This window comes from Saccostrea echinata, unplaced genomic scaffold (assembly GCF_033153115.1).
Source record: "Saccostrea echinata isolate AGI-Se365-2 ecotype Australia unplaced genomic scaffold, CSIRO_AGI_Sech_v1 ptg000054l, whole genome shotgun sequence".
Classification (NCBI taxonomy): domain Eukaryota; kingdom Metazoa; phylum Mollusca; class Bivalvia; order Ostreida; family Ostreidae; genus Saccostrea; species Saccostrea echinata.
Genome location: NW_026889803.1, coordinates 62,548,804 through 62,558,660, shown reverse-complemented (window position 1 = coordinate 62,558,660; position 9,857 = coordinate 62,548,804). Strand labels below are relative to the sequence as shown.

General features: G+C 33.8%; 1 protein-coding gene across 1 annotated transcript; it reads right to left on the bottom strand.

The window, feature by feature from the left end:
- Nucleotides 1-1,499: 1,499 nt before the first annotated feature.
- LOC133205880 (protein moonraker-like) lies at nt 1,500-9,630 on the bottom strand. Its single transcript, XM_061341766.1, has 19 exons — nt 9,234-9,630; nt 8,728-9,054; nt 8,324-8,485; nt 7,071-7,276; nt 6,600-6,824; nt 6,260-6,425; nt 6,064-6,114; nt 5,673-5,860; nt 5,309-5,460; nt 5,059-5,208; nt 4,769-4,805; nt 4,466-4,509; nt 4,246-4,336; nt 3,939-4,022; nt 3,523-3,693; nt 2,938-3,022; nt 2,559-2,646; nt 2,163-2,417; nt 1,500-2,038 (listed from the first exon to the last, which is right to left on the bottom strand). Exons 1-19 carry the CDS (start codon nt 9,400-9,402, stop codon nt 1,681-1,683), a joined length of 3,009 nt encoding a protein of 1,002 aa, XP_061197750.1. The 5' UTR covers nt 9,403-9,630; the 3' UTR covers nt 1,500-1,680.
- Nucleotides 9,631-9,857: the final 227 nt, after the last annotated feature.

The following is a 9,857-nucleotide window of genomic DNA, read 5'->3' as shown; positions in this document are numbered from 1 at the left end:
GACGTGTTAATATTTAAAAAAAATACGGTATCATAAAAATATCTACAGGGATATAAATACATGTACGGGTTAACAGTGTGATTACTGATCATATCTACTACAAAGCGGCTTTAGGGAAGTTCTGATCACGTGTCAACCTTATTTATATCCCGATATTTTACAACGATACCTTATAACTTATGTTGATTTTAACGAATTTTTTGCATATTTTAGTTTTCAACTTTTTTCCAAACATAAACGGTATAAATTGAATATTTTGAACACTTATGACAACAATGTAAAACTTCGTTAACTGATTATGCTTTTTCAATGAATTGTGGTCATGTAAGAAACCTATATTTATGCGGTGACTAACACATTGCTCGAACATTTTTTTATCATTTAAGATTGATTCAAATTAGCCACAAAAAATAAAAGCATTTTAGAGTATTTTCACAAAAAAGACCTCAATGTTTGTTGATTTGGTCCCCCGAGAACAGACAAATCAAAGGGGATGGGATGTTAATCTAAACAACATGAGGAAGCTTCCACATAATTTTATCTTTTATGCATCTGTGAATTATAAATGACACTGTCTTAACATTTTTGTTTTATTTATTTCACCTTGAAAAAGGGAATAGGCCATCAAACAACTTGGCAAAATCAAAATGGAAATATGTTGAATAGGAAAGAAAAGTCCTGATAATTACAACAATTACCAATATTTTAATTATACTAAATACAAGTACATACACGTTATACATTACAGATTTATTTAACATAAATAACTTCATTTTAAGAGTTAAATTATAAAAAAAAAATATCACAGAAGAAAACCTTTCTTGGAACACTGCTGAAGCATAAAACAGGTATTCAAACAATGTTTGTACAACCAAACTTCTATACACTATCTTTTATTTAAGTAAATTACTATCAAGAAATTTCAAGAGCAATTCCAATATACCGGTACATACATTTTTAAAACAGAGGATACTCAATGTTTTGTAGTTGGATATGGAATTTATTTCATCAATGAGACAGGATTTTTTAATATATTTTAAATTTTTCAATTTAATATTTTTACAAGTGCAAAGCACAAGTGAAAAAAAAAATCCTGTCTCACAAGTGAACATTTTGTTTGGTTTTTCTTTTTTGTTATGCAGTTTAATAGGCTATGACATCATAGCTGAGCAGTTGAGAGACGTAATATCTAAGCAAAATATAGACTGAAAAATGTAAACTTGGATATTAACAATTTGGAGAAACTTTGGCAGTTTTAATCATACATGTAAGAATGGTTTATTTACTCTTGCTATTTATAGAAAAAAATTTCTTTATTATAACACTTTCCTGAAGGGAAGAAAAATCTGGAGTTCAGTCATGATTTTTATATCTTCACAGTGAAAATATTTCAATATAGGAAATGTAATAAATATTGATTTATTGAACAGAAAAAATTTCAGTGTATATTACAGTTCAAGATAGAGAGATAGAGGATTAATTTTTATTATTTACCGAAACTCTTCGAATTTTTGTTTCAATTTCATACTTTCTACATGTAAATGTGTAAATATATAGATTCCAGATTGTATTTTCAAATAATTTGAAATATATAACTATACATAAATTACAAAGTTATAAAACTAAAATAATTTACATGCCTATAAATATACTCATTAGAATTTACATCAACTACACTCATCAGTTCTCTTCTTCATAATCATCTTCATAATCATCCTCATCCTCATCGTCTTCAGTCATTTCCTCTGATATTGTAAGTTCTTCCTGAGAGGCAGAGACTAGATCCTCTTTTTCACTGAAGGCTACCACCTTTACAGCCCCATTAGGAGAGGCCACTGAGACATACCCACCTGGAGAGTGGGTGGGGCTCTGGTGGGGTGAACCCCCGGGGGTGAAGCCAGGTGAAGTCTGTGTGCTGTTCAGGGTGGTATTGATCATGAATTCAGATTTACAGAGTTGGTTAACAGCTGCTTCATTAATATCCTCCAACTCCTCAGACACTTCCTTCAAACAATCCTCTAATACTTGATCAGAAACTCTGTAAATCACAAAAAAGGTGATAGCACTTCTCTATAATATTTAAAATCAATCATAATTTCTAAATGAATTTTCATCAAATGAAGATGTTGTTTTCACATTATAATCAATGAAAGCTTGCTTACTCTTCTACTAATTTCCATGGATCAAATTTCCCCTGAATCTGGTGAGATGTTTTCCTCAAATGTCTCTCATATTTCTCCACATAACTGTGGATATTATCCACCACATTTTTAGCCAGAGTTATCTCCACTTTTTTACTGGTGTCTCCTATACTGGCACCCTCCTCCTCCTGTACAACTCTATTCTGTACAAACTTTGGTTCAGGTTTGAATTTTGTAAATATGATTGGCTGGTCTTCCTTGAACTCTTGTTGATACCTGTAATATAATGAAGTTTACCTCACTCTTGCACTACATACATATATGCTCTTCTCATGACAAACAAAAAAATTAAATTTACAAAAAATTCATTCTGAAATTGAAGAGCACTTTTATATAATTTTTCTGCCAAATACATACAAGTTCTTTTGGCCAATTATGCTAGGCCCACTGTTCCTGGTGATTTCCATGGCAACAGGTGCATGTGGCTTAGAAACTTGAGATAATGCTGAAAGATAATTTTTGTGTCACTGAATAACCATGTCCTCTGGTGTACATAATACCTCGTAAACCCCAAAACCTTCACTTAATTTTTATATTTACATTTTAAGCTTTAAGATGTATTTCTTGTGCCTAAATTGAATCAAACTCCATCAACAAGTACATTGTACATGTAATAACAATTAATGTTAATAGTATCTTTTAACTAAGTAAAACAAATTAACTTCTAGTACCAATGGCTACACATAAAAAGAATCTAGGCATGACAATATAATCTGGTAAACATAAAGTGACTGACCAGTTTGTCTTTTGGACCTCAGATTTGATCCTGCTTCCTCAAACTCCAGTGTGGCCCAGCGCCTTCTGATCTCAAACTGCTCTTGCTGAATGATAAAAGACCACATGAGAATATATGTAACTGAACGACACTCTATGAAATGGAAATCTTGCTTCTTTCACAAACTGATTGTTGACTTACTTCCTCAAAACCTTAACATTTTGTTATTATTCATTTCGGTTACACTTTTATTTTCATTGTTACATTGTTAAGACAAGAAAAGAAAAACATTTCAAGACACTGTAAGAAGAAATCTACAATAATGTACTTCTGATGTACACTTGAAGGCTACAGATGTTCTAAATACAAATGTTTTACCTGCACTGAATGTTTTAGAAAGTCTGCCACAATATAATAAAGTTAAATTTTGGCATCTCTAACATAGATATCTCAAATACCATGGATATGTTGAAGTGGTCTGAAGTCCCAACCACTTTTTCTTTATGTATTTTAACCTCAATATCTCGGATCCTCAAATATCTCAGCCCCATGAAGTTCCAGATAACAAGGTTTGACTGTGTGTTTATTTGACATACACCCACATACCTCCATCTGCTCTAGTCTCTGGAACACGTTCTCCAGAGTGGGGTTGTTTTGTAGTCTGATGGCTTCACACCCGGCTCGCTCGGACATTTCTAAATTCTCCAGTTCCTCGGCAGTGTCCCTGATGATGTCATTCAAAATCATCTCAGCGAGAACGTCTCCATGAGCTTCAACCTTCAAAGACAAGAACATCTATTTATAGCACCTTATCCAGATTTTCAATTTGAAACATAGAGAAATAATTCTAAACAATAAATTTAAAATACTTTAAAGTACATAGATCTCAATGCAGTGTTATGTATAGATATTTACAACAGTAATACATGTATATGTAACAAAAAAGCTGTATTTATAAGCTTGTTGTTGCTTTTTATATTGCTTGATACAAAATGTTTATGACTATGAAAGGTTCCCTTTACATTGTTGTATGCCTTGTCTGCTAACTTCTGTCTTGCAGAGACATCTTTTGTGGCTAACAAACGTTCCTGTCTGGCTGCCATTTTCTACAAATAACAGACTATGATTACTTTTCAACTGTAAAAAACAGAAAGTTACTAGCATTACAGGTGCATAGTTATTGTATACATAAAACAGAAAGTTACTGTGAATTACGATGACCCGAGTTATTGCAGATACAAGTACAAGAGGGACTGTATAAATCTGAGTAGCTCAGTCTTATAACATTAAATTTGAAAATAAACAGTTATAAAAATTGATTTTGTGTACCTCAGCCTGTTCCAACAATGGTTTCAGTCTCATTCTGATTGCCATCTCTGCCTCCGTTACTAAACCCTCTGGGGACCTGCTGAACTGACGTCTGTTATGGTTAAAAAAAGAAAGAAAGATATTTTACAAGCAGGATAAAAATATATTTTATAACAATAAATACACTTAAAAAGAAACTATATGTGATTTCTGTGATTTTAAACAACTGTAATGTCCTCACCTTTGTCTGGTGGGAGATCTTCCTCTGTTCTGTAACTCCATGGACTGCAAAAAGTTAGGTATCAAAATTATGAAGTTGTTATATTTAGTTCAAACATATGTTCATACTTGAAATGCCTGAATAGTAGAACATAAAAACTTGTTTACCAAACTATTTAAAATACTGTTCTTACATTGTAGAATTTCATTCATAGGAAAATTTTAACCATTTTATGGACATTATTTTCTCAGGTTTCATCAATCCTTTAAACAATGTAGTATATAAGTATAGTGTTAATATTCAGAATCTCAAAATCTGTCTTACCTGGTTCGGGCTAGAAAAGGCATCAAGGTAGAGGTTTCTGAAAAAAAAATTCTTATGTCTACAAATATGTACAAGAGATACAGAACACTGTACATCTCCAATGGAGATAAAATAATCATTTCCATCACAAACACTTAAAGAGTAAAGTCTTCAAGGTAGTAACTGAAAGTGAGAAGTGGTCATTTTTGTGGTTGTTTCATTCAAATTTGTCTTAGTATCACCCTAACATCATCAACTTTTTATCCTCCATAGCTGAAGAACAAAGTATAAATGAAATAGCAAAAGCTTACTGAATAACACTTTCATCTACGTCCTGTGACAAAATCTTTCGTCGGGCAGACTGTGGACTCTGAGACCGAGTTCTCCTCGTCTGAGTTGGAGTTTTACCTGCAGGTTTCCAGGCTCCATGTAAAGGACTATCTGGACTGATATTGTAACCTCTATAAAAAAATATTACAAACAAAACATTTAAACAATATCCTGAAATTTCACATGATCACAAATAAATCTTTTAGCTAGGTACCTTTACTGGATACCTACCTTGGGGACGGAGGAGCAGAAAACGACCTCTCTAAGACTGTTCCCTGTAAGTAAGGGGTGGTCACTTTGAGCTGGGAGGCCACGGTGGGGTCAGCATAATGTGTCTCTGGCACAGACTTGATCACAGGTTTCTGAGCCTTGTCTCGTTTAGCCTGAGCAAACAAAGGTAAATTCTATTAGTGCTTAAATTACAAATACAATTGTATGAGATAAGTTTTCTTCAATTTCATACCTTAATGGCAATAAAAAGAGAAATCCTATTTTTTGTTTCAAATTATATGAGTGACATTAGTCACTATAATTCCACTATATGATCTACACACTGAATTATTACATATGCTCTAACTTTGTATGAACAATTTACTTGTAATTTTCCTGGGATGATGAGGCTCTTTTTGGGTTTACTTATTGGAATCTCCCAGGCCATTCCAGCATTGCTAGTCTGTTTACCTCCCTCTGTAAGATCAGTGAGGCTCTTCTGTTTATCTCCCTGCATCAATGCTGCTATTCCGGCCTGTAGAGTTGCCCTCCTCTCTGGTGTCAGTGTTCTACCTACAGATGGCAGGCAGAACTTCAGTTATAGACATTCTAAGTTAAATTACAATGCAGGAAGGACATGAAGAGATCTATATCCTCCCTAAAGTTTTGTATTCTATAAGAGATATGTCCAACTAGGGATTTGCAAATAAAGGTATTCTGTAATTTAGTTTGTACAAATGCTTTATGACAAAATAATCAGAACACATAATTCTAACCTTGCTGTGCTCTTTTTGTAACTTTGGCTGGTTTCCTGGTGATCAAAACACCTATTTAACCAAAAATAAAAAACAAAAAAATCAAAAAAATCTACTGTTATGTTCATAACAAGTAGTACAAAATAATGACTTGATACACAATGTATTAGTTTTTATATGTTATCAGTCTACATGTCAGTATATTAGGAGGATGTACCTTTTCTAGCTCTGTTCTCTTTGCCTTTATGTGATACAAATGTTGGTTTGGTTTGATTGACAGGTTTGGGGACTTCAAATGGAGGCCGGGGAGGGGACTTCTGTCGAGAACCACCTTCTGCTTTACCAGAGGTCTGGACTTTTGCACACCAAGCCTTGTTCAACTCCTGCAAAAAAAGGCAAACAATGCTTAAAATTTTAGAACTACATGTAATCATCTTAATTTTATACTTCGAAAGTTCTTTTAAAAAATTCTTGCACTTAAATAACCTTCTTCCACTTAATAAAGTATTTCAATAACAATTTTCAAAATACTATATAATTGTAATATAAATACGCACATCTACTCTGTCCAGCATGGTCAGCAGATCTTGATGGACACTGGACTTGTCATCCACACTAAGCTGGGTGCTCAGAAGTGACATCTGTCTGATTAGGAGGGCTAACTCCTGGTAACTGCTGGGTAGTCCTCTCTGTAGATCTGTGAAGGGTAAGCTGTTTACAAATGACTGGACTGCTCTCACCGCTCCACGGTGGGCTGCGGCCAAACGTGCCATGATCTGGCTCTGTACATTTAATTAAACAAATGAAACTGCCCATTACTTGACATATTATTTCTGCAACTTTTCTTCTATGTTTTAACAATGAACTTTTTTTTTATCACTTCATGCTTATGAAAAGATAATATAGAATGATTGTCTAGATCACATCTCAGAACAACCACTTATTCCAGTGATATTTTATCATTCAATTCATTACCAAATTACTTTTTTTCTTCCAGAATAGAAATTCAAAACAAAACTTTCTCTTACTTTCTTAGTGTGCTTCAGTTTGTCTGGTTCCCCTCTGATTAGCTGGTTCTGAACCTCTCGTACCTGCTGTCTAAGAACATACAGCTGTCTCGCAGCTCGAGTTTGGATCTCTTCACTTCGAACCTGTTTCCTCTCACTGTCCTCCTCGTCTGGGAGATAACCCTTCTTCTTCTTAGACTTGTGTTGAAGAAAATCCATGGACTGCTCTGAATTCAAGAAAAAAAATGTATGCTAATATTTTTTTTTTAAATTACACCACAACATGAATACATTAGAAGCATGATGACAATGTATATACTCATACACCAAAATAGAAAGCCACATTTTTTTACCCTTTAATGTCCATTTTATTTTTGTTAATCTCTTGATTAAATTGTATTCCCAAATACGTGTATAAACAACATTTTTTTTCCTTATATAACTGGTACCGATAAACGGTACCATTCCCAATGCCAAAAAACGTTAGTTTTTCCCAGTTTTGAGACTAAAAATTCCCAATTCCACCGCCAAGCAACAGACTATGAAGACATCATATTTTACTGTACAAGTTGACTACTGTATATACTCGCTTATAGGTCGGTCCGCTTAAGTCAGTTGTATTTTTTAGGTTTATATTAGATGGATTGACCCGCTAAAATACCAGTCTTTTTATAACTCACCTATAAGTCGGACAAAGATTTTTGGACCAAAGTTTAACTCCCAAAAAACTGACTTATAGCTGAGTATATACAGTAATTGTTTCACTTCTGCTTAATTCGAAAGTAGAGATAAGTCGTAATATGCCGGGACCTATGGTGTAGACAGCGTAGTGTCCTACATTTTGAAAAACTGAAAGCTTGAAAATGTGACAACAAGGGACATTGATATGAAAAACAATAAATACTTATTGTTTATTCTTTAAAACACGAAATAATAGGTAATGAGGTTATAATAAACGCAAAATACGTTTCATTTGTTTAAATGACAGGAAGAAAATTCTTTGTTCTACTTCGATGCTATTTTTCCCAATTGAACCAGTATCAGACCCTTTCCCAATGGGTAGAAAAAAATCACTGATAAAATAAAGCAAGCTTTTGGTCCTTATGACACCTCAAACCTTTTAGCTAAGAGATACAGCTCATTAATTTTGTTTGGTGTTCACCTCTTTATATACTCTCATACAGGTTTAGAGCAAAACTAAATAGTTTGTATGTTACCCTTTGATACCCCTTGAATCTTTCAAAGAGAAGTCAATAAATAAAACATATATTTACCCCTCATTGCTCTCTGCTCAATGACCTGTATCTGCTGTAAATAAGATTCCATTTCTCGCTGAAGCCTTTCGATCTCTTTGGCTGGCTGGTCACTTGGAGGAAGCTTTCTTATTGGATAAATTTTTAAGTCTGTGTCTTTTGATGGTGGGGAATTCGATGAAACTAAATAATAATAATTTTAAAAAAGAAAAACATAATTTGATATCAAAATACTCCACTGTTGACCCAAATTGGTTGAATAACTGTTTTATTTTATCAAACCAAAATACAAAAATTTTAGCAAAAATCTTACATTAAATCCTATCTCATAACTCATAAGAGCTGAACTTCAAGCAAAACACTTACATCAATGCATGATTTACAAAAGTGAAATCTTAAGATGATACTCAAGAGATATTATATACCAGGAAAGTTTGGATCTGGTACCCTCCCCTCATACTTTGGTGCTCTGGGTGGGGTCTGTGTTCGAGTTTCTTTTGGTTGGCGATTCCTGTCATGCTCTCGTACTGTTAAAACTCGGTTTTCCTTTTTGGGATCACGCCTTCTTTGATTTTTGTTCCAAAATCTTTGCCCTGGAATTGTCCTTGTCCGAGATGATTTTGGTGATGGAGATCTACTTTTTCCTTTCAGTGCCTGCATTCTCTCTAATTCTCTCTGTTTTTTTATATCTCTCTGGGCCAGTTTCAATGCTATTTCCATTCTATCACTTGACAAGGAACTTGAATTAACCTCTGAAATAATTATAACACAAATAAATAATATTTATTAACAATTTGGAATTCATTCATTATTCAGTATATGTTTCTATTCAGTCTAAAGAAAGACAAATTGATAAAATGTAGTTTAAAATTTAGAGCGATAATTATAGAGTGGAAAAAATACTTAACAGAATGGACAAAGAAATTTTTACCTCGAGTGACGTGAGAAACATTTTGTCGCGGGATAAACACAGACGAAGCTTGTTGTACAACAGGTTTTTCTACGATAATTGCTCCAGGTCGATGGTGACGAAAGGCTAAATTTTCTGTGTATGTTGGGACACCAACGTTGAACTGTAGTTGGTTTTGTTGAAATGCCATAATAAGTCCTTATTACACGTACATGAAGTTAATTCATGTGAAAAAAGACGCACTGTCTCAACTATTCATTTATTCATGCGACCTGCTCCTCGCACAAGTATGAACATGCTGTTGTGAACAATATTCTCGAATGCGATCTCTTTGCGTACTGCCTGCGGTATTGTCTCAGGTGACTACACAATACAAAATCACAAATGCTCAATGTAAGCAAATGTTTTAGAGTGCCATATATTTCCCCCTGATAAAAGGAGAATATAAAGACAAAATCAAAATTTTGAATGTTTTGGTTATGACGGTGACCGCTTATGCTATTTACAAAAATATAATTGGGTATGTCGATCCCGATCAAAAATCTCTTAATTTGGGTGTCCTATTTGCTCAACAATAGTAAACCCCCCCCCCCCCCCCCACAAAAAAAAAGAGCAGTGTTCGATTCTAGTTGAAAAAAAGTTTGA

Bases quoted from the DNA above. Each gene is read 5' to 3' on its own strand.
- LOC133205880 (XM_061341766.1), bottom strand. From the start codon at position 9,402: ATGGCATTTCAACAAAACCAACTACAGTTCAACGTTGGTGTCCCAACA. The intron at 8,486-8,727 runs GTATATAATATC...ATTATTATTTAG, and splicing joins ACCAGATCCAAACTTTCCTG to TTTCATCGAATTCCCCACCA. The intron at 5,209-5,308 runs GTAGGTATCCAG...ATTTTTTTATAG, and splicing joins TCTGCTCCTCCGTCCCCAAG to AGGTTACAATATCAGTCCAG.